A 25,555-nucleotide genomic window follows, 5' to 3' on the forward strand; every position below is an offset into this window, starting at 1 on the left:
CAAAAATTCTTAAATGTTTTTATTCTAGATGAACGAAATGAGATTGATGCAGGTGAAAAATGTGCAAAAGAGTTGAGAATCCATTACAAGAACAAAATGAACTGGTTGGAACCAGTACCATGGTGTGAAGATGGATTCCAGCTACAATTACAGGATGTATATACACAGTTAGAATTCACTGAGAGAAATAAACAAGGCGTTGAAATCAAAGGTGTAGATTTCCAGGAGTGTTTGTCGCAAGACAATCCAACACATCGTATCTTAGTGGAAGGAGAACCAGGAGGTGGTAAGAGTACACTTCTTAGAAAACTAGCTTTAGATTGGGCTAATGGGACAAAACCAATGAAACGATACGATTTGGTTGTGTTGCTTGAATTGAGACAAATCACAAAACATAGCACTATCATTGATTTGATATTTGATCAGTTATTACCTGAGGATTCAAACATTGGTAAACAAAATTTGCACAATTACCTTAATAAACATCGGGACAGTGTATTAATACTTTTAGATGGAGCTGATGAATTGAAGGAATTATTTAAGTCTGAAATTATGAAAATAGTCGAAGGAAAGCTTCTCCGAGAATGTATTGTGATAATTACATCTCGGGCAATAGGTCTAGGACAACTCAATCGTCATGTTCACAAACATTATATTATCAAAAGGTTAAGTGTTGACAACATAAATTTATACATTCAGAAATTCTTTAACGATGATGAACAAGCAAATAAACTGACGAATGACATAGAAGAACGAGACATAGAATCTTTTGCATCAAATCCACTAAACCTAGCTCTTATTTGTATACTTTACGAAGATTGTGACAAAACGCTTCCAACAAAATTATCTGAGTTGTATTACCTATTAACTGTTTGTGCATATAAGCGATATTGTCTGAAAAACAACATCTGTAATCCATCTGATATCAGCATCAATGACTGTCCACAATTTAAAAACTTAATTTCAAGACTTGGAAAGATGGCATACAACGGTATAAAAGAAGGTAAAGTTCGTTTTGAGAAAGACATTTTGAAACATCACAATATATCTGACTCTGATTTATCAGTTGGGTTATTGAATCGGGAATACACCACTGCAAGGATTCAGTATCAACAAATTTATGTTTTCCAACATAAAACTATTCAAGAGTTTCTGGCTGCATATTATTTGCATATATCTATAAGTACTATTGGTAATGAGTGTATTGATTCTATTATAACGAACACAGCTTTTTATACAGTTTGTGAATTTTTAGTAGATTTACTAGGAATAGATGGTGCATTATTTTTCCATAGAATAATCCACAATATAAAATCAGTGACCAATGTATATAGTGAACTGTATAGCAGATTGTTGCACTTAGTATTAATTTCGTTCCACGAATTACAAGAGAATCAATTTGTTGCTGAGGTCGCACATGCAGTTGTACATAATAACAGTCTAAGATGTTTCTCACCTGAGAAAAGATACAATGTGGCGTTTTCATCTTGCTTAACATCTGTCATCAAATATTGTATTAAGAGTTCAATGAACTTGGAGTCAGTTGAACTAATATTTCCGGATACTAACGTTTCAGAATTGCTTAAAGTATTGTCTGGATACAAACAATTGCAATCCATTGACTTATTTGTTTATGCATATGATATGCCTAACGTAGTTTTATTTTTAAAAGATAACTCTGTGATACACGCAGGAGTTATATCTTTAGATATTGTATCTGAAGGTGATTTACATTCTATTTGTGATTTACTGAGTAACCCTGATGTGAACACGCCATCTTTATTATTATTTGTAATGACCGAGAGCATGAATGGAATACCAGATAATATTAGGTTTAGAACTTCCCTACATTCCTTATTTTTATGGGTGTGTCCTGGTTGGCCACACAAGCTGTTAACACAAATACAAGGTGGAACTGATTGTCCACACTTGACCTCACTTGGTGTAATGGTAGATGAGGGACCATCCGATTGTGTTTGTTATATGATGGCAAATATACTTGCACATAATACTTATATAAACAAATTATTCCTCAGCATTCTAATTTATTTTGATTTGAAAGCTGGTAAACAATTGTGTAAAGCTCTTGAGCAAACTTCATATTTATGGTATTTTATATCGATCAGCGACGAATCTATCGATACATCAATTATCAACTCCATGAAACTCAACACATCTGTACGTATCTTTGTTATAACGTTACATCCCAATCATACCGACACCATAACAGAAATGTTGAAATACAACAATCATATTAATATGCTTGTATTTATTTGTGAATTTGAAGAATATTGTGATAATTTAAAATTGCCATCATTTGAGGAATCTAGGGTTAAACCCGCCGAGTGCGACCGCAATTGGGCGTCTCTGAATGTGAATGTCGCTTTTGCAATGGTAGAATGTTACAACAAGTGGTTCAGTGCCATCACTCGATTCAAAAATAGTACTAGTGTGAAAAGCACCATGGAAATTGATACATATGCTCAAAGCTCATTTCAGCGTTACGTTGTCGATGTATTAGTTTCCTTTGGTTTCGAGGTAGTGATATTTACACGTAAACAACGTATATCGACTCAATTGAAATCTACACCCCACGTTAAATAAATGTTTACTGTCGTGAGCATACTGCATACTGTCTTTTTGATGCTTACATTAAAATGTTTAGGGGGTCTGAAGAGATAGATTTTATTCCTAATTTTCCTGACATGTTTTGAAAAAAATCAGCCCCCCCCCCCAACACACCCGGCTATCTCACAGTTTAGGTTAGTGTTCCAAGTATCTGTTTAGGCAAACATTAGTTTTTCTAGTAAATGTGGTTTAAAGTTTACAGTGTGCTAATGAAGGTGATCTCATGTTTAAGTATTATTGTACCCATTGTAAAATGTGAATATTTAAACCCAACCCATGTAGGCCATGTATTAAGATATTTTTTTTTTTTATTTAAACAATATTTTTATTTCGTTTCAATAATGGACATACAACACAAAATATTACATCACATAATGGAAAAATAAAGAAAAAAATAAAGCAAGAAAAAAAAAGAAGATAAAAAAAAAATGATCTGGTATAACATCTAAATTTACCCATTATCTAACCAATTAGTTAATGGTTCCCATTTCTGATAATGGATAAGCTCTTTGTTTTTGTTTATTGCGATTTGTAGTTCAATATTTCTATTTTCCCTGATCCAACTTTTATATGCGTATTTTGTTGGATGAACCTTTTGAACCCTACATGTATATACATATTTTTTAAATAATAAAATAAAATGATTTAATAGTATATTTTCCGGTTCACATAGACCTATAATAATATTTTTGACATTACAAACCAAATTGGCAATAAGTTTGCAATCACTTTGCAGCAGTCTCCACAGTCTCTTTACAGCAATACAGTTAACAAATAGGTGTTCTAATGTTTCTTCTTCTTTTTCTCAAAAAGAACAGTGGGGGGAATTGATTATTTTCTATTTATACAGTTTTACATTAGTTGTTAAAACTCTGTGTAGAATTTTGTATTGGAATGCTCTAAGATCTGTGGAGATTGTTGTCTTGAAAGGTAGTTTGAAAATTACATTTTGTTTCATCCCATACAAATGTTGGAAGTCTATGGCAATATTTGGCTCTTCAATAATGTTTTCACACAAAGACTTGTACACCTTTTTGCTCGTCAGTGTATTAATTGCAACATAATTAGAATTCCATTTGACTTTGTTTTGAAAATCACACCACTCATGGGTATTAGCATGAATGTTCTCTCTCCAGTCATCTGGTATTGCAGAGATTAGGCCTTGTATAGTATGGTATTCTGTCAAAGTGATACCTTTTACCTTCCAATATTGCCAGTCATGAAAGTTTCCATAGAAATCGATTAGGTCTATTATTCTTAATACTTTTTTCCTTGCCAAACTTTTCAGACAGACTGTACGAAAGCCAATTTTTAAAAATCTATTGTTCCATAATATTTGTTTATCAATTTCAGATGTTGTTTTTGGAGTGTATGATGTCAGAGATGACCATTCCCGGATGATATCATAATAAAAGGGTGGGATTTGATTTTCAAATTCTGATTCATCATAGTTGCAAAAAAACACATGGTCCCCAAACTTTTTCAATAGTCCCTTCAATATATCCTTCCATCCGGCTTGGCTATCAGAAACAAACCGTTTCACCCACATAATCTGTTGTGCTTTAAAAAAGGAGTCCACCTCAATTATATTCAATCCACCTCTTTCAATATCTGAAATAAGGATGTTTCTTTTAATTTTATCCTTTCCATTCCAAATAAAATTGTAAATAATACTATTGATTTTTTTTTATAATAGATTTTGGCACAGAAATCATTGATGCTAAATATATGAATTGGGAAAGGCCAAAGGTTTTAAGGATCTGTATTTTACCAATTATTGAGAGTTTTCTTCTAGACCATAATGAGCATACTGACTTCAGACTGTTGATTTTCTTTGAAGAATTTTCTTCAATAGACATGTCAGATGCATATGTGAAAAAAACTCCCAAAATTGTTATTCCATTTGACCATTTAATATTTATTTTCTCTTTTGGTCTGTGACCATACCCCAACAAAAGAGCCTCAGTTTTATCCTTGTTTAGATTTAATCCTGAACATTTTCCAAATTTGTTAACTGTATTGAAGAGCGGTATCATTGAGGTGGGCTTAATTGTACAGGTTATGTCGTCTGCATACATTACTAACTTAATAAATTGTTTAAAGGTACCAATACCATTTATAGTTGAATTATTTCGAATACTGATTGCAAGTAATTCCACTACTGTTATAAACAGCTTTTGCAATGGGAAAGTAACCAGTTGACTTTCCATGATTCATCACGCAGGAAGAGATGCTACTGTAAAATGTTTTTACCCAATTTATAAAGGAATTACCAAAATTAAATACCTCCAATGTTTTTATCAGAAAATTGTGATCAACAGAATCAAAAGCTTTTTTGAAATCCAATGATATTAACACGCCATGTGTATTTTGATGTCTAGTTAGCCACATTACATCAAAAACTGCGCGAATTGCATCACCTATGTATTAAGATATGGTGTACTACTTTAATAATAAAGTATTGTTAGTTTCTGCAGTTTGTTGCTGATACTAACATTGTTTTGAGTACATGGATAATGATTTTCTTTGTATTTTTTATTATGCATTGTAATATTATATATATATATATATATATATATATATATATATATCAAGACATTTGCTAGTATATATATAACATTTTATATTGGTATCTTTTGATAATCATAAATGATATTTTTGTCATAGGTCACAAATATGTTAATTATGCATAATTATTACGAACATTTACGTCATAATATCTGGCTATGTCATGGTTATTTACAAAATAATAGTACCTATAATAATAGTGACGTTTTAAGTGATCACTTTAGATTAGGACACATTTAGCTGTTCTGTTGTCATTGCACGTACAATAATCACAGTATCCTTGATACTGAATAATGAATAAATTATCTTGTTTGTACTTCAGTCAATAATGCAGTATACACTATTGAGGTTTATGGGTAATGGGATAATGTTATTTATGTTAAGTTTTTTCGCTATTGTATTTTTTTTAGTAAATATGTACTTTCATTTAAAAAAATGTAAATGATACACGTGTATGATATTGTATACATTATATGAAATATAATAAACTGAACATGTTAGATTGATCATACGTTTATGTTTGGTTATTATTTACAAACGTTCCACTTGTAAATACCGTTTGTAGTATTTGAAAATTTTTGTATCAAACAACTTTTTGTTTCCTAAGTAAATTGACAATGGGTATTTTGATTAGACCATTTAATAAATTTTGCTAATTTTCCATGTTATCATAATGAGGCAATACAAATTACTCTACGTAAATATAGCAAGAACTAACATAATTATTCGTTGGTAATCTTCAAAGCAACTCAAAATATTAAAAACATTATATCCCCTTTCACATTAATCATCAAAAAGTATGCTCATCTCTTGTGAAACATTTTTTGAATTTTGATTATTTGGTTAATAGGCATTTTATAATTCGTAAATAAATGAAATACACTTTTACATGGTTACAAGGCAACATGTCTGACAACCGAATTAAAATGTTACCTATCTCGGACGGAATACTTTGAACACTACAGTTTAGTAGTTGCTAATTTGCATACATTCTTAAAAAACATAGCCTACTAGTACCTTGCTTGAAACTGTAGAGAAGTCGAACAGTATCCTGTTGGTTGGTTGTTCAAGGAACTGTTGTCGTTCTGCCTTATTACATTCTCTGTATGTGCGCGTATCGATAATGATCGTAGAACTTTGATTAGTAATTTACTTGCTTTGATTACAATATGTGTATTCTACGCTATTTGAAGGTTAGCAAGAGAAAATTTATCAATTTTCCAGAATTCTGTCATATTACCGTCATCAACACACGTCATTGAACACATTATGTCACCTAATTGTCCTCATATGTTATTTTTATTAAGGACGTTTGCTGGCATTTAAATAAAAGCAAAGTATTATCACATTTTGGATTGAGACACAACTCATGGTCAATGGCTCGTAAATCGCCATTTTTATGGGCGTTTGACACATTTTTTGTGCTTAAAATTGTTTAGTGAACATACATTTTTTTCAAAAATTTTTCAGCATAAAATAAAATATGGTAAATGTGAGGAAAATCTAGCGATACCACGTTATACATGAAAATAAATAAGACCAAAAAATTCATTTAGATGAACAATACGTCTCGGTCGCGTTGTGTCGTCAACGGAAGACGCCGAACTGCAGCGTCAATGCCTCGGTCGTGGCCCATGATTTAATACGCCCTCAAACACAGATAGTGGAGAGGTTACAGGTCGAGGTTGATTCAAGATGGCGTCGCCCATGAAAACTCGTGGTTCACGGAAAGCTTCTCAGAATTCCGATAGTAGCAACGGATTACTCACGGAAATGGTCTCACAAGATGTTACTGACAGTGAAAGTGACTCTGAAAGCAGCAATAGTTATGATGAGAGTGATTCTGATTTAGACGAACTTGTAGAATTGGCGGCAAGCCATATTTTGAAAGCCAAAGATACGAAAAAGCAACCCGACCGAAACGATTCTGGTAGCAATGAGAGGAATAACTCGGAATCGTCAGATAGCGACGATGAGGAAAATGCTTCGTTATTGCCATTTATTGTTGATTGTAAGCCGTCAATTGGAGAAACCAGTGGTCCTCACTCCGAAGCCGATGTTGTCGTTGAAATAAAAAAGCCTCTGCCCGAAGACACATCCGTTAATTTATTGAAAAAAATAAATCAAATGAATCAGTGAGTATACTTGTATTATATGTATTAAAACGATTATACCATGCCACACAGCTATCCTCAGATCCATTCTCAGATTATTATTGCTGAAGTTGGCCTTAGATTCAGACTAGTTTCCAAATTCAAATTTGAGTGAATATCAATAATAATAATAATAATAATTCAAATTTTATTGCATCCTTGAAATAAATTTTTATCAGTTAAGAGCAATAACAGTGAAATACATAAAAAAAATAAAAAATGCACAAAAGTAAAAAAAAATGATAAATGTAAGAATTATCTTTTAATTGGATGTTCTGTTCTAAAGTCAAATATGGCATATACATATTCACTTACTTGTCTTATAATTTCAACATCATTGCAACTCATCAGGTATATAAATTTCTGATTAATGTTGTGGGTTGTGTTTGGAATTATTACATCTCTCAATAGTTTTTGTCTGTTATTGTAATATTTTGGACATTCCATGAAAAAATGTACCTCGTTTTCTATTTTGTTTTCTGAACAATGTATACATAATCTATTTTCTAGAGGTGTTTTTAGTTGAGTATGTCTACCTTTCTCTGTTGATGCTGATGGATGGTTGCTAATTCTAAATCTAAATCTGGATATGCAATGTCTTTGTTTTAAAATAAGAGTGTCATTTTGGTTGCTTATGGTTACTTTCCACCAATCCATGAATTTTTCTTTGATGTTGTTGGTAATAAGTTTAATATCCCTGGGTGATAAGTCTGACTGGTTATTCATCGAGATATTGGGCCATTCCAGTTTATATCTGCACCCCCCCTGTTGATGAGCTTGTGTGTTTACTTCATACAGGGTATAATTTCCAGGGGTGTATAAGTCATACAAAGTTTTATTTCCAAATCACCATTCACCATACAGTTATGGAAATCCAAAACTATAGTTCCTACTTATGGTGTTGATGAGTTCCATTGTGCCACCATACAGAGTAGGATTTCCAAATATAACTCATCATATGCTAATTTACCAAGTTCAAAATTTTATATTTGATAATGGAAATCCAAACTAGTCCTGATTCATGGTGTTGATGAGCTCATTCGTGCCACCATCCTTTTCTAATTTCAGTAATAACTATTTCATACTGGCCCAAGTTTTTTACCATATGCAGTCAGAATTCAAAGTTTTTGTACTTGTAGTCATACTGTTGGAAATCCAACCTCATCAAACGGTATGTGGCGAGATAAACTAGGCCATATTTTATTTAGTAGCCATAACTGCCTGGATTTCCAGGAATTTTTTTTTCCATACTCGTCTGGATTTCCAGATTCTGTTTCTCCATATACAGTTGGAATTCCGGGGTATTTTCCCCATCATACAGTGCTGGAAATCCGACCACATCAACAGGCGGGGTGGGGGTGGGGTGCAGATATAAACTAGAATGGCCCATTTTCTTTTATCAATTTTTGAACAGAATTCATCCATGGCAAGTTTAACTTCTTCTGTTCATGAAAGGCTTGTTTTGTGAGATTGTGTTCTGGAAGCTCTTTGATACAAGACCAGTATTTTATAAGATTTCCCTTAATATCAATCAACAGTGGGAATTCACCAAGTTCAGCTCTACTTGCTGCATTTGAAGAGCGCTTATTTACCCCCAATAACTTTTTGCAAAATTTTATATGTATTTGTTCAATACTTGTTTTCTCCCATTTTGAGTTTTCCAAAATGTCACCACCCCAAACGTCACAACCATATAACAGTATTGGCTTTATAGATGCTTGAAATAAGTGTAGATATGTTCTACAGTTAGCCTCTTTGGGTAATGATTTCAATAACACATACATAGCTCTAGTAGCTTTATTTGGTAGGTATTTTCTGGTTACATTAAATTTACCATTAGATTGAATAGAAATACCAAGATGAATACAAGTATTAACACAACTTATGTTGTGACCTTGGTATACTTTTGTTTTTGTGAGATTAACACGGGAGATTCCATTTATAGCAGTACTGGTAGTCATTTAACTTGTTTAATGCGTTTTGCAATCCTGTATTTGTTTTTGAAATTAATACCAAATCATCTGCATAGAATAATGAGCTTATCTTATTATTTAATGTAACCTGGTCTACTGAAGTATCATCTTCTAATGTACTATTTAAATCATTTACATACAGATTAAAAAGTATTGGACTGATCACACACCCCTGCCTTACACCTTTACTTGTCTCAAATATAGGTGTAATTTTATTTCAAAACGAATGCATGTTTTTGTATTGTCATATAAGTTCTTAATTAAATAGTATATTTTCCCATCAATACTATTGGTTAGTAATTTATAACATAAGCCGTTCCTCCAAACACTATCAAATGCTTTTTTGGAAGTCAAAAAAGCAAGTATATAGTTTTCCATTTTGTTTAATATATTTATATTATTAACAATTGTTTTTAAAACAAAGATCTGATCAGTGATACTGTATCCTTTCCTAAAACCTGCTTGATTATCATTTACATGTATTATATTATTTGTTTCTGTAAATTGATATATTCTGTTATTAATTATTACCAAACGCTTCAGTTTGTTTTCAGGGGTAGGTGATACCAAAATGAAAAATCGTTGCATATATGGGGGTAATTCCTGGAATTGCAATAGAGAGGGTTCAGGCCAAAATACAATATATAGTGTTTTCATGTTTCGTCTGATATTTCTGTGATATTCTGCTGCTGTAACTAATGCGAGATTCGTTCCAAAATTCAGTGTATTGTGTGCACTTCAGGGTTATTTGTTTTTTGCTGAAAACACCCCTACTTTTTAATGGCAGAGTCGAACTAGTTTCACTCTCACTGGGAAATCTGCATTGTTGCTTGAATGAGAGCTAATTCAACACATTTTCCAGACCGGCGAAAGTGTATGCAACAGCCAATTTTAACAGCCTATCACGTGACTTTACTCAAAATGTCAACATGGGAAGAGGTTATTCCATTTTACGCAGGAATAATTGGGAGTAGAATATGTAAGGATAGTGCATTGGCAAACATGCCATGCAACTGCAGTACTCCACTGATGGGATGACTTTCGTTGACTGTGGCAGTCGCTGAGCTGCATGCTAAAACTTCACTTGTGATGTTGCTTGTTGGTCGTGGATTGAATGAATTATGATGACCGGTTTAATTGTTGCTCATTTGGCGATGGTAATCTTTATTTGGAACAACGTCGCCAGCAGAAACCTCTTGGTTCTTCGATGTTGATGGTTGCACGTCCATGGCAATCGCTAATTTTACTGCGGGTGTATCTTCCAAGAGCCCTTCAAGGTTTATAAAACTCAACATACATCTCTCAAGTTCTAATTGATAGTTCATCTCTCAACCTAATTTGCATAATTAATCAATTTTCAGCTTTTGATATTTCAAGTACTATTACTTCATTGCTATTCAATGAAACTTGGTACATAGATGCTCTAAAACAATCCAAAAACCTGATTAATTTTAAGTGTGCATATTAATCAACTAATTTGCATAATTGGTTAATTTTTGGCTTTTACACTGATATTGCAAGTACTAATTATTCGATTTCAATGGATCTTGGTACATAGATGTTCTAGGACAATGCACAGACCTGATTAGTTTTGGGTTAAAATCAGTGCATGTTAATCACCAAATTTGCATAATTAGCCAATTTTCAGCTTTTACACTGATATCACATGTACTGATTATTCCATTTCAATGAAACTTGGTACATTGATGCTTCAGAACAATGCACAGAGATCCACTCAGTTTTGAATTAAAATCAGATCATATTAATTACCTAATTTGCATAATAAATCATAGTTTTTGGTTCTCATCACATTTCAATAAAACTTCGTACATAAATGGTCTATGACAGTACTTATCTTAATTCAATGAATCTCAGTAATGAGTACATATGTACTCTAACACAATGTGATGATCAAATTAGTTTTAGGTTTATATACATCTAATAATTACCTAATTTACATAATAATTTACTTTTCAGCTTTCCACTAATTTAGTTATGATTAAACATCACATTATAATAAAACTTTGTACATGTGTACCCTGAAACAATATACAGACCTAAATCTATGCATAATAATTGCTTAGTTTTTTATAATAGTTCATTTGGTTCATTGAGGTAATCCACATGCATGATTAGTTTAATGTTGATAAACATGCATATTGATTATCTATTATTATTTCTGATATCTAAAAAAATCAGATTTAATTTGAATTCATCGCAGAGGTGCTCTGGAATAAATTAGACTAAAAATCCTGGATGAAAAATCAAATGTATTTTCTGTATGTATTATAAATTTTGATGATGTGAATCACATTTTTTTTATGTTATGCATCTCAAATAGCAGACAAAAATTAGTTGCCAAGCTTCTCGTTTAAAAGCAAATCTTAAATTTTGAATTAATTTTAATGTGTCTCCAATACTCTCAGCACACGGGAGTTCTTTCTAAGCTTAATTAATTTGTTCAATCATTTCATACAAAGTGTTTTATTGTTAAAATTACTGATTTGCAGCCAGATACACATGTAATTAGAAAGGCATTTCCATTTTGGACAAATGTTCTGAGGTAATTTTAAGACAACCGAACCCCTGCTACGGTACCATACATGTACCTCAACAAGATACAAGGCACCACTTGATAAACTGACGTGGTTGCAATATTATAATTATGCATTTATGAATTACATACTGTGGACTACTTTATTTTCGCTTGGAATTAATTTTCGCTGAAGGAATGATTCAGTGAAAATAAAATCCAGCGAATATACCTTTTTTCCTATATTTTACATGTTATTTTTTGCTTCAGACCCAAGGTGTCATCGTCATTGGATTCAGGAATGGACACCAGTAATATTTACATTAACTTAGATGAAAGCAAACCAAGGAATAGCAAGAAAGCTATTGAAAACATATTGTTAAAAAGTAAAAAAGATCAGGTAAGATTTCTCACTACAATTTTTTATTAAAATCGCATGAGTTGAAAATATAAAAAATAATCACGTTAGAGAACACTTGCATTACATTCAAATCATAAAAAAGGGGAATTGAGATTGTTCAAATTATGGACATTGAGTTATGAAAACATCCAGTTACAAAAATAACCATGCCCATATTTTAGAAACCACACCCAATTGTAACTCAATGTTCAATTAATTGTTAACCAAAACTCAAGTTAAGGACAAGATTGAATACGTTGCCTATAAATCAAAGTTTGGTTAACAGTTAATTAAAGTTACTAAATGTGGATGTTCAACAAATACAAACATATATGTTAATTCAAACAATTCAGCATCTGAAAAAGGGGTGTTCATTGGCTATTCTGTCTTTTCTTCAATCACGGTTGATTTCTGCAGAACATTCATCACAATCAAAATGATGAAAAAGATTCAAAATAGAATCATTCACATTTTAAATAGTACAAGTATTGTCACTACAGTTACTAGTATTTAAATTTGTAAAACTGTTAATTGTGTCCATTTTCTAGAAGCGGTGAAATTATTGTGAGGTCAAAGTTCACACTTACTGCTGTGGAATTCTATTGTCAGTTTTCATTCGCCAATCTATTGTGATTGGACACATGTGATACTCAATCATCATTCAAAATTTATTTTAAAAAAAGACTTTAAAATGTTTATTTAATATAAAAAAACTTCTTTGTTTGCTTTTTTTTTGTGAAAGTTGACTTTGGCATTCAAAAACAAAATGATTTCATGTGTTTATTGAGTGTTTTATGTTTTCAGCTTCTAAAAAAGAGTGTTGTAACCAGTGGTTTTGAGAAGAAGGACAGCATACCTCCATATAAGGAATCCATGCGCCAAATAAAGAAACAAAGGAAGGTGAGTAGAAAGACAACATACCTCCATATAAGGAATTCATGTGCCAAATTAGGTAACAGGAAGGTGAGCAGAAAGATAATATACTTCCATATAAGGAATCCATGTGCCAAATAAGGAAACAAAGGATGGTGAGTAGAAAGACAATATACCTCCATATAAGGAATCCATGGGTTAAATAAGGAAACAAAGGAAGGTGAGTAGAAAGACAGCATACCTCCATATAAGGAATCCATGTGCCAAATAACGAAACAAAGGAAGGTGAGTAGAAAGACAGCATACCTCCATTTAAGAAATCCATGTGCCAAATAAGGAAACAGAGGAAGGTGAGTAGAAAGACAGCATACCTCCATATATAAGGAATCCATGTGCCAAATAAGGAAACAAGGTGAGTAGAATAATAACATGACGCTCAGAGATGACGGCCACCCTTTAATGTATAAGCATATGATTACACTGGGTTATGTTGGAATTTTAAATCATCATTTTTTATTTTAACAGAAAGAAAGAGAGTCACACACTGGAAGTAACTGGTATAATATGAAAGCACCAGAGATGACAGAAGAACTCAAGAATGACTTGAAAGTAATAAAAATGAGAGGAGCGTTAGATCCAAAACGATTCTACAAGGGTAGTGATGTGAGGGGATTACCCAAATTTGTTCAGGTGAGTGCACATTCTTAGTAATTCTATTTAAATACATTGGCTTAAAAGCTTGACCAAATCGCGCCCATGTTTTGTATATATTGCCCTCTTTGGTTGAACCTACATTGACTTTTGTTTTATTATGATCCCTCTGTAGGTTGGTACAGTGATAGAGCACTCAGCTGATTTCTATCATTCAAGAATACCGAAGAAAGACCGAAAGAAGACGATAGTGGATGAGTTGTTAGCTGACGCTGAATTTAGGAGGTAAATAACATTCACTTTATTATTCGGGATTGGGGGGGGGGGGGGTTTACAGATAATATTGTGTATTAATTAATATACATCTGTCACCGTAACGCAATAAGTTAGTGTGTTATAATTTTGAGGTATTTTACGGGGTATTTTCATCCTACTATAGCAATAAAATGCAAATTCCAAATATGGAATGATTATGCGCGTAAACATCCTCTAATAATGAAAACTTTCACACAAAGAAGTTCGCTGATTCTGTTCTAAACTTTTTGGATTTCGGCATTCCCATGATGAATCATTGGGAGGAAATAATGTATAATAATAAGGTTATTATGAGGATACCTCAAACTATGCACAAAGACAGTACGCCGTTGCATCAACCTCCGCTGCGCGACGTCGATACTCTGGCTGTACTGTCTTCGTGCATACTTCTCGGTATCCTCGTAATAACCTCATATTACTTGTTATATTAGCAGTATTCTATTGTTTTACTGGTAGTAATATTTTACGTAACTCGATCCACACCACACAATATTTCTTGACCCCGATGCTCAGAGAACAATTCCAAATCGAGAAATGACATCCCTTTTATTTCTGCAACCTTTATAGTGTTGGTTGCTTTGTAGTATAAAACCACATAATCTTTGTTGATATTGACAATGAAAATATTTAGACTTGTGATATTTTACTTCTTTTCGACAAAGGACCAACACTAACAGCTAAATTAGCCAAATGACGTCTTCTTTACTTTCTTGAGAATATTCTTGGTTGATTCCATTCACAAATGTGGATAGTCAAGTTATGTGCAAATAAAAGGATCACCTCAGAAAAGATGATTCTTTTTGGTTTATCATTGCAAAATTACATCTTTCGTTCACCACGCCAGGCCTTGGGGATATTGAGTCTTTTCGATGAAGAAATGAAAAAACAAATGTGTTCATAAAAATACACACATTTTATTATAATACGATTTAGATACTGCCTGAATTTACAGTGTAAAACTGGGTAGGGTCTGTGGGAAAACATTCAAAGGCAAGATCTTTATCATTATCTTTATTGTCGGTTATTTTCGACTGTACGCAAACTGTTCATGCAAATCAATTTCCACCATGATGTTTTTCAGCATGATTTGGCCTGAAACAATGTCCTTTGACCTAACAGATCAAGTCTTCCATTAACCAATCCAAATGCTATGTCATACTCAACTGACAAAGTTTTCTGATTTTTGATGATTTTTAACACAATGCGAAAGTTAGTTTCCGCAATGATAAAACGAGATCTGTTTTGACAAAAAAATGATTTTTTTTTCCTAAAAACTGCTGATTCGGAATTTTCGAAAGGTAAACTGAGTGTGGAGGAAATTTTATATACCGGTCACGGTCGCAAACAGGTCACGTCGAAGAATATTTTACTCGTGGAAATAGTGAATATAAAGTATTTTAAGTACTACAAAATTGCCCCATTTTTGCAGTGTTAAAAATTCATGGCAATTGTCTCCAAAAATACGGCAGATAAAATGCAATGTGACAACATCTATGTGTCACATGCTTAACATAGTGACACAGAACATGATGACATGACAACATCTATGTGTCACATGCTTAACATAGTGACACAGAACATGATGACATGACAACATCTATGTGTCACATGCTTAACATAGTGACACAGAACATGACATGACAACATCTGTGTCACATGCTTAACATAGTGACACAGAACATGATGACATGACAACATCTATGTGTCACATGCTTAACATAGTGACACAGAACATGATGACATGACAACATGTATGTGTCACATGCTTAACATAGTGACACAGAACATGATGACATGACAACATCTATGTGTCACATGCTTAACATAGTGACACAGAACATGATGACATGACAACATGTATGTGTCACATGCTTAACATAGTGACACAGAACATGATGACATGACAACATCTATGTGTCACATGCTTAACATAGTGACACAGAACATGATGACATGACAACAGCTATGTGTCACATGCTTAACATAGTGACACAGAACATGATGACATGACAACATGTATGTGTCACATGCTTAACATAGTGACACAGAACATGATGACATGACAACATATATGTGTCACATGCTTAACATAGTGACACAGAACATGATGACATGACAACATCTATGTGTCACATGCTTAACATAGTGACACAGAACATGATGGCATGACAACATCTATGTGTCACATGCTTAACATAGTGACACAGAACATGACATGACAACATCTGTGTCACATGCTTAACATAGTGACACAGAACATGATGACATGAGAACATCTATGTGTCACATGCTTAACATAGTGACACAGAACATGATGACATGACATGTATGTGTCACATGCTTAACATAGTGACACAGAACATGATGACATGACAACATCTATGTGTCACACGCTTAACATAGTGACACAGAACATGACATGACAACATCTATGTGTCACATGCTTAACATAGTGACACAGAACATGATGACATGAGAACATCTGTGTCACATGCTTAACATAGTGACACAGAACATGATGACATGACAACATCTATGTGTCACATGCTTAACATAGTGACGCAGAACATGATGACATGACAACATCTATGTGTCACATGCTTAACATAGTGACACAGAACATGATGACATGAGAACATCTATGTGTCACATGCTTAACATAGTGACACAGAACATGATGACATGACAACATCTATGTGTCACATGCTTAACATAGTGACACAGAACATGATGACATGACAACATCTATGTGTCACATGCTTAACATAGTGACGCAGAACATGATGACATGAGAACATCTATGTGTCACATGCTTAACATAGTGACACAGAACATGATGACATGAGAACATATATGTGTCACATGCTTAACATAGTGACACAGAACATGATGACATGACAACATCTATGTGTCACATGCTTAACATAGTGACACAGAACATGATGACATGAGAACATCTATGTGTCACATGCTTAACATAGTGACACAGAACATGATGACATGACAACATCTATGTGTCACATGCTTAACATAGTGACGCAGAACATGATGACATGAGAACATCTATGTGTCACATGCTTAACATAGTGACACAGAACATGATGACATGAGAACATATATGTGTCACATGCTTAACATAGTGACACAGAACATGATGACATGAGAACATATATGTGTCACATGCTTAACATAGTGACACAGAACATGATGACATGAGAACATCTGTGTCACATGCTTAACATAGTGACACAGAACATGATGACATGAGAACATATATGTGTCACATGCTTAACATAGTGACACAGAACATGACATGAAAACATCTGTGTCACATGCTTAACATAGTGACACAGAACATGATGACATGAGAACATCTATGTGTCACATGCTTAACATAGTGACACAGAACATGATGACATGACAACATATATGTGTCACATGCTTAACATAACGACACAGAACATAGTGACACAGAACATGATGACATGAGAACATTTGTATTAATTTTCATCTTCTTATTCCCAACAATTGTTTATATTTCCAGGTACAATAAAAGAAAATACACAGAAATACAAGAGTTTTCAAGAAAAGCGTCAGGAGCTAAGAAACATATGAAAAGATTAAAAAAGAAGAAAAGATGAACATATGTTTTGAACTACTTCTGTTATTTGAAATAAATAAATATAACTTGAAGGAAATAATTAACTGTGCTCTATATGTGTTTGTATGATCAAACTACCTCCATATAAAGAATGCAGTGACTACTTTTAAAGCGAAAAAAGTCGTCACCTTCGCATGCATCAGATGGCCATAGCGTGTCGTTCAGGGTTGTAGCCAAAAACTTTCGCTGATTTTTTGGAGATCTTTGCAAAATTTTAATTTGGTTCATATCTTCACATAGCGATTTTTGTCTGTCACAGAGGACGGAATGGGCAATTTTTTTTCCGTCCTCAAATGCAAAATTCCGTTCAAGGACGGAAGGATGGGGCGCTGGCTACAACCATGGTGTCATTGTTTACAAACAAGCACCTCCCCATAAGCCTTTGCGTTTTTAGCGTGTGTTGTTATCGTTGCTTGGGACTCAATTCCCATGCGTGTGTGCAGGTGACGACTCTTTTAATTTCTTCAAGTCAAACTTGACTTTGATCAACTGAAATAAATGTGCTTTGCATTGATATATAATTTTTTGGACAAACATTATTTCAAATGAGTTTGGGGGAAAACATTATCCATTTTATAGGAGTCCCTTGGTTAGTCACTATACACAGGTTTGACTGTCCCTTGGGTGGTCACTATACACAGGTTTGACTATGCCTTGGGTGGTTGCTATACACAGGTTTGACTGTTCCTTGGGTGGTTGCTATACACAAGTTTGACTGTCCCTTGGGTGGTTGCTATACACAGGTTTGTCTGTCCCTTGGATGGTTGCTATACACAGGTTTGTCCCATGGATGGTTGCTATACACAGGTTTGACTGTACCTTGGGTGGTTGCTATACACAGGTTTGACTGTACCTTGGATGGTTGCTATACACAGGTTTGACTGTTCCTTGGATGGTTGCTATACACAGGTTTGACTGTACCTTGGGTAATTGCTATACACAAGTTTGACTGTTCCTTGATTGGTTGCTATAAACAGGTTTGACTGTCCCTTGATTGGTTGCTATAAACAGGTTTGACTGTCCCTTGGATGGTTGCTATACACAGGTTTGACTGTACCTTGGGTGGTTGCTATACACAGGTTTGACTGTACCTTGGGTGGTTGCTATACACAGGTTTGACTATACCTTGGGTGGTTGCTATACACAGGTTTGACTGTCCCTTGGGTGGTTGCTATACACAGGTTTGACTGTCCTTTGGATGGTTGCTATAAACAGGTTTGACTGTCCCTTGGGTGGTTGCTATACACAGATTTGACTGTCCCTTGGGTGGTTGCTATACATAGGTTTGACTGTCCCTTGGGTGGTTGCTATACACAGGTTTGACTGTACCTTGGATGGTTGCTATGCACAGGTTTGACTGTCCCTTGGGTTGTTTGCTTTACACAGGTTTAACTGTACCTTGGGTGGTTACTATACACAGGTTTGACTGTCCCTTGGGTGGTTGCTATACACAGGTTTGACTGTCCCTTGGATGGTTGCTATACACAGGTTTGACTGTACCTTGGGTGGTTACTATACATAGGTTTAACTGTACCTTGGGTGGTTGCTATACACAGGTTTGACTGTCCCTTGGATGGTTGCTATACACAGGTTTGACTGTACCTTGGGTGGTTACTATACACAGGTTTGATTGTCCCTTGGGTGGTTGCTATACACAGATTTGACTGTCCCTTGGATGGTTGCTATACACAGGTTTAACTGTACCTTGGGTGGTTGCTATACACAGGTTTGATTGTCCCTTGGATGGTTGCTATACACAGGTTTGACTGTACCTTGGGTGGTTACTATACACAGTTTTAACTGTACCTTGGGTGGTTGCTATACACAGGTTTGACTGTCCCTTGGATGGTTGCTATACACAGGTTTGACTGTACCTTGGGTGGTTACTATACACAGTTTTAACTGTACCTTGGGTGGTTGCTATACACAGGTTTGACTGTCCCTTGGATGGTTGCTATACACAGGTTTGACTGTACCTTGGGTGGTTACTATACACAGGTTTGACTGTCCCTTGGATGGTTGCTATACACAGGTTTAACTGTACCTTGGGTGGTTGCTATACACAGGTTTGATTGTCCCTTGGATGGTTGCTATACACAGGTTTGACTGTACCTTGGGTAATTGCTATACACAGGTTTGACTGTCCCTTGGGTGGTTGCTATACACAGGTTTGACTGTACCTTGGGTGGTTACTATACACAGGTTTAACTGTACCTTGGGTGGTTGCTATACACAGGTTTGACTGTCCCTTGGGTAATTGCTATACACAGGTTTGACTGTTCCGTGAATGGTCACTATACACAGGTTTGACTGTCTTTTGGATGGTTGCTATACACAGGTTTGACTGTTCCTTGGATGGTTGCTATACACAGGTTTGACTGTACCTTGGGTAATTGCTATACACAAGTTTGACTGTTCCTTGAGTGATCACTATACACAGGTTTGACTGTCCAATTGGGTGGTCACTACAGGTTTGATTGTCCATTCGGGTGGTTACTATACACAGGTTTGACTGTTCCTTGAGTGGTCACTATACACAGGTTTGACTGTACCTTCAGGTGGTCACTATACACAGGTTTGACTTCCCTTCAGGTGGTCACTATACACAGGTTTGACTGTCCAATTGGGCGGTCACTACAGGTTTGACTGTCCCTTCTGGTGGTTACTATACACAGGTATGACTGTTCCTTGAGTGGTCACTCAATCTGATTAAAATCTGATGTAGTGTACGGGCTTTAATTATTTTGGCTATAAACTTATTTTAATTTTAATTTTTATTACTTTTGTTATTAATGCCATTTTATTTTATTTTATTTTATTTTATTTTATTTTATTTTATTTTATTTTACTTTGATTTTGATTTTGTGATTTTTTTAATTCCGCCCTACCTACATCTGAGCCGATGCCTATGTAACGAGATTTCAACGAGACCCACTATCGACGATTTTAGTCAACGAATCACATACCTCCTTCTATAGCGCACATGATGACGTCACCGGGCGGAATCGGGTGGCAAACACACTCTAATAAAATGGCGGATTATACCGACCGAGAATAACACGGCTTTTCGGTAAGTTTATCATTGTCAAATGCAACGAAAGTCATTTTTATGTTAATATTGTGGCTCGAATGGTTCGACTTTAGATCGTTATTTTGCATAGTTGTTCTGGGAGTGACGATTTTTTTTCCGCCGTTTCGACCGAACACCAGTGTCTTTTTCCAGTCGCCTGCCCTGGAGACGGGTGATGTTTTGTTGAAGATCGGGCCAACATCGTCTACGGTATTGAAACCGTAGCTGTAAATATTCATCAAATTGTATCATCATTTTGTACATTATACAATAACTCTTTATTAAAGTAATTGAGCTGATTTGGACTGGAATAAAATATTTTTTATTTGGAACACATCGCAATTGATCAGGAAATATTTTTTTGCTCCAATTTTCTGCGTCGATGCCGTGGGCCGGTGACCGTTATACAATTTAAAATCAGTTTGCATTGTTTACTATAGCTGTTTACAGTGTTCTAATCATTACGATTTACTTATTTTGTTGCTTCCATTCTAGATAATTATGCTCAGTGATGTAAAATTGAAGCGATGACTGAATGAACGAACCTTGGTTGGCGAAGATGCATCTGGAAGTGTACACATTTGTTGGAAGTGAAAAAAATATTCAATGTAATGACAAAAATTGTAAAATGCTGTGGAATTTCTTTTGCAAATACAAATATACTAGCAATTTTCTATTAATGGTTTATTCAAGTGGGCAAAATATAATGTACAGAAAGATTGCCCGTAGAGTATCTCTACACTGAAAAGTAAGCAACCGACTGCCTGTATAAAAGGGGGGCTGTGATTGGCTGTTACTTATGCGAGATTTGAACGGGACTTACATAGGCGTCGGATCAGATGTAGGTAGGGCAGAATTAAAAAAAAAATCACAAAATCAAAATCAAAGTAAAATAATAAAATAAAAGGGCATTAACAACAAAAGTAATAAAAAATAAAATTAAAATAAGTTTATAGCCACAATAATTAAAGCCCGTACACTACATCAGATTTTAATCAGATTGGTGGTCACTATACACAGGTTTGACTGTCCAATTGGGTGGTCACTACAGGTTTGACTGTCCTTTTGGGTGGTTACTATACACAGGTTTGACTGTTCCTTGAGTGGTCACTATACACAGGTTCAACTGTCCCTTCAGGTGGTCACTATACACAGGTTCAACTGTCCCTTCAGGTGGTCACTATACACAGGTTCAACTGTCCCTTCAGGTGGTCACTATACACAGGTTCAACTGTTCCTTCAGGTGGTCACTATACACAGGTTCAACTGTCCCTTCAGGTGGTCACTATACACAGGTTCAACTGTCCCTTCAGGTGGTCACTATACACAGGTTCAACTGTCCCTTCATGTGGTCACTATACACAGGTTCAACTGTCCCTTCATGTGGTCACTATACACAGGTTCAACTGTCCCTTCATGTGGTCACTATACACAGGTTCAACTGTCCCTTCAGGTGGTCACTATGCACAGGTTTAACTGTAGCTAGTATACAACTATGGGTACATGTAGTTGCTTACCTTGCATGCTTACCTTGACTTTCCATGTAAGGAAATTTCATGTTACATAACTGACCATAGTAATCACCAATCACATCAGTGGCGGATCAGCAAATGTATTGGGGGGGGGGGGGGTTCCAAGCTTTGCTTAAAATTTACGGAGCGTAAATCGCAAAGAAGCTATGTTTAATCCAGATGCATAGTCATGCGTTTACCCCCCCCCCCCCCCTCTGGTACCTCCACTGAATCACATGACATCCTATACTGTAAAATACTTTATTTCAGCTGGATTTAATTTTCGCTGAACAAATCATGGGTGTTTTGTATGGAATTTATTTTCACTGATTTTTGACGAGTTTTGTTATTGACACTATTTTTATAACTGCCATAAATTGTAATTCTGAAATTCATGAAAGACAAACTTGCGAGTTCTGTAAAGGTAATTTTCTTAAGAATTCTACAGAGAAGAGCAGTTAAAAATACGAGCTTCATTCTTCAAATAAAGATGCACCATTACTGCATTTTACAAACTTTCCTGGAGATGCATGTATATGTAAGTTAGTTCTTGCACATGTCATGCTCGTGTGATGGGTAGAGTTCTTTCAGGAGTATAGTTTTAATAAAAAACAAATTCATTGATCGTTTCTAAGATGCACCTCTTTTGATTTGATTACGTAACGGTAATCGTCTTGACTGCCAAAAGTAGTTGTCAAATTCATAAATATGTTATGTTTATCAACCAAAAATGGATTAAAATTTTGTGAACATGCAAGCATCTGACCCAAATACGTAAGTTGGTCTGACCGTCGGTCTAACCCCACAACACATAACTGCGCCCTCAATAGTTCCGTCACTAAAATTTGCCGCCATCTTTGTTTTGCATCTGATCCCACGTTTGAGTTGCGTTGAAGAAAAACAAAGCAGGCACTGAAGTTGTTGATATATACTGCAACATAATCTGCTTTCTTGACAAGTATATATTCCAATCACATCTGTAGGTAGGTATTCGCAAAGTGTTTGATTTGGCACACATCTTCGAGTCGATATAATATGGCATTTTCGAACACTGAGTGTTTGCTGGACAGCATTGCTTGTTATGTGATTCTCAACTTCCGGACACTGCGACTTGTACTGTTCTAGCCGTGGTTCCGCGGCGTTTTGGGTCTGGAGAGGGTCCTAGGCTTCGTCTGCCAGTATACACGGCAGCGTCGATGTACAGCACGGATCTTAAAAAACGACGGGAACCACGGCTAATACTGTTCTGGATAGTTTCCCCATTCTAATTCTTCCAATATTTCTCTTAGTAATGGTGTACAGCTGAGACTCGAACTTGAGAACTTGCTGTTTACCGTACAGTAAAAAAAAAAAAAACATTCACTACCAGTATTTTAGGGTCCTACTATTTAACGCCCGGACACGCGAGGGAGTGTCCGGGCACGCGCGGAGGCGAACAGGGGGGAATACCTAACGCGCGGGGCAGCGGCAGCAATCCTTGTACTGTATAATATTCGTTTATGCTCAAAATTTGAACCGGAGTGGCGAATTCGAGCAGCTATCCACACTTTTTATGATCGACGCCCGGGCATTCCGGCGAGTCGAGTCCGCCATGTTGTTTACTAATTTTGGTTAGCGTTTAACAATAGGACAATACCATTCGATCCATGGGGATGACAGTCCTACGAATGTGCCGACATTGTCGAAGGACAAGGACAGGAAAAGTTTGTGCAAGTGTGGCGAGACTCCCGTAGTTACGCGGAAATTATTTACCTCATGTGAAAAAAACATGTTTCTCATTGTTGTCTATATTGTATCGTATCATGGATCTAGGTAGTCCTGCGTACAGTCTATGGAGGTACGCCGGGCTGTGGTGGGGTCGTATATCAACCAAACGCGCTCCCGTACACACAGCACTGTATTCAGGGCTAGCATCCAAGAGCTTCGTGGTTGTGTTATAATGTTACAATGTGAAAACAGACAACCACTCAGCCATAATACGTATCGAGACCAAACATAATTTGTCGATAATCGTGTGTTGCAAGAAAAAGTGAGATTGTCGCAAAATGTAGCAAATCGTTTTCAAAACAGTGCCGCTAAGAAAGTCTCGATTTGTTTGCGCCCACTGTAAACCATGTATAGTAAACAAACCGCCCTTTAGAAAATATTTTTATTAAAAATAAGTACAAGTCAACTAAAACGAAAATTAAAACATGTATAGTAAATAGACAGACACCCCGCCCTAGTGGAAAATATTTTTATTCAAAATTATTCGAAATTGACAATGCTATGATAAACGTGTTTTTCGTTGTCGCTATAATGCAGTATCAGAACTCCAAGTTAAAATATTAACGGGGAAGTACAATTGCGCATGTCTCCCATTAGTTCCAAAGAACGGCATTATCACGTCGGTATGTTCAATGGTCCACACTGAATACAATGGCATAACACTAATAGTTTTGAAATAAATACATTAACACGTCGGCAAGTTCAATCGTTCACACCTAAGACAATGGCATAACTCTGTAATAGTTCTGAAAAGAAGGTGTTATCATGTCGGCAAGTTAAATTGTTCAAACTAAAAGCAACGTCATACACTGATTTAAAAAAAAAATGCTTTGTCTCTCGACGCAACTCGCCCTGGTTATGTAAATGTTTTCCCTTACCATCAGGCTCCAAGCCGGAACAAATGACAACCTTTTTTTTCTGAATTACACAAGTTCATCATATTTGGTATGTCATGTTTATTTGAAAAAAAACGTGCCTTGCTTGGGTTGAACCACGGTTACTAAAAAATAGTGACCGTGGTTGAACTGAATTAGGGACAGTGTATGTTCCCCTCTCTGTTGTAGTTGTACAATAGAGTGTAAGTCACAGCTGAATATGTGTCGCGGCGTCAACACTTTGAAATATGTGGACGAAACGTAACATATTCCGTACGCTATACTGTGCACGAGATTGACCAAACTCTGTGTTTTCGACAAGAGGTATAAACCAGGTTTACCGTAAACTGCGTGTACAATAAGAAATTTACCGCATGCTGTAAGAGTGGGGACAGGGGGTGGGTGACTGGTACAGGAAATAAAAAAGGCATCTTAAGTTTTTACAGGAAGTTACCATTTACAATAAAAAAATCGATTTTTACGCTTAAAGATATATTTGATATTTTGTGTTTAAGAATCTATATTGAAAGCTTAATGTGGAAAATGCTTCATACACTTACAAAATATACGATCTTTG

The 25,555-nt window shown here is 35.4% G+C and overlaps 2 protein-coding genes and 1 long non-coding RNA gene across 3 annotated transcripts in view; all 3 read left to right on the top strand.

The window, feature by feature from the left end:
- Positions 1–25,555, top strand: part of LOC144348072 (uncharacterized) — a 33,964-nt gene that overhangs the window by 831 nt on the left and 7,578 nt on the right. The window contains exon 3 of the mRNA XM_078007573.2: positions 29–286. Coding sequence (XP_077863699.2) covers positions 29–286 — 258 coding nt within the window. The remainder of the gene's footprint in view (positions 1–28; positions 287–25,555) is intronic.
- Positions 6,850–17,795, top strand: LOC100372416 (deoxynucleotidyltransferase terminal-interacting protein 2-like). Its single transcript, XM_085492337.1, has 6 exons — positions 6,850–7,331; positions 12,126–12,255; positions 13,060–13,155; positions 13,654–13,818; positions 13,955–14,064; positions 17,639–17,795. Exons 1-6 carry the CDS (start codon positions 6,892–6,894, stop codon positions 17,733–17,735), a joined length of 1,038 nt encoding a protein of 345 aa, XP_085348463.1. The 5' UTR covers positions 6,850–6,891; the 3' UTR covers positions 17,736–17,795.
- LOC146732617 (uncharacterized) lies at positions 20,640–21,494 on the top strand. Its single transcript, XR_014926813.1, has 2 exons — positions 20,640–20,825; positions 21,321–21,494. It is a non-coding gene; the product is annotated as an uncharacterized LOC146732617 (long non-coding RNA).

The sequence above is a fragment of the Saccoglossus kowalevskii genome, chromosome 17 (assembly GCF_978046115.1).
Source record: "Saccoglossus kowalevskii chromosome 17, keSacKowa6.1, whole genome shotgun sequence".
Taxonomy (NCBI): domain Eukaryota; kingdom Metazoa; phylum Hemichordata; class Enteropneusta; family Harrimaniidae; genus Saccoglossus; species Saccoglossus kowalevskii.

What these genes read in the sequence shown, in the direction of transcription:
- LOC100372416 (XM_085492337.1), top strand. Translation starts at nt 6,892, where the DNA reads ATGGCGTCGCCCATGAAAACTCGTGGTTCACGGAAAGCTTCTCAGAAT. An exon ending in AAATAAAGAAACAAAGGAAG is followed by an intron (nt 13,156 to 13,653) that starts GTGAGTAGAAAG and finishes TTATTTTAACAG; the next exon opens with AAAGAAAGAGAGTCACACAC. An exon ending in GCTGACGCTGAATTTAGGAG is followed by an intron (nt 14,065 to 17,638) that starts GTAAATAACATT and finishes TTATATTTCCAG; the next exon opens with GTACAATAAAAGAAAATACA.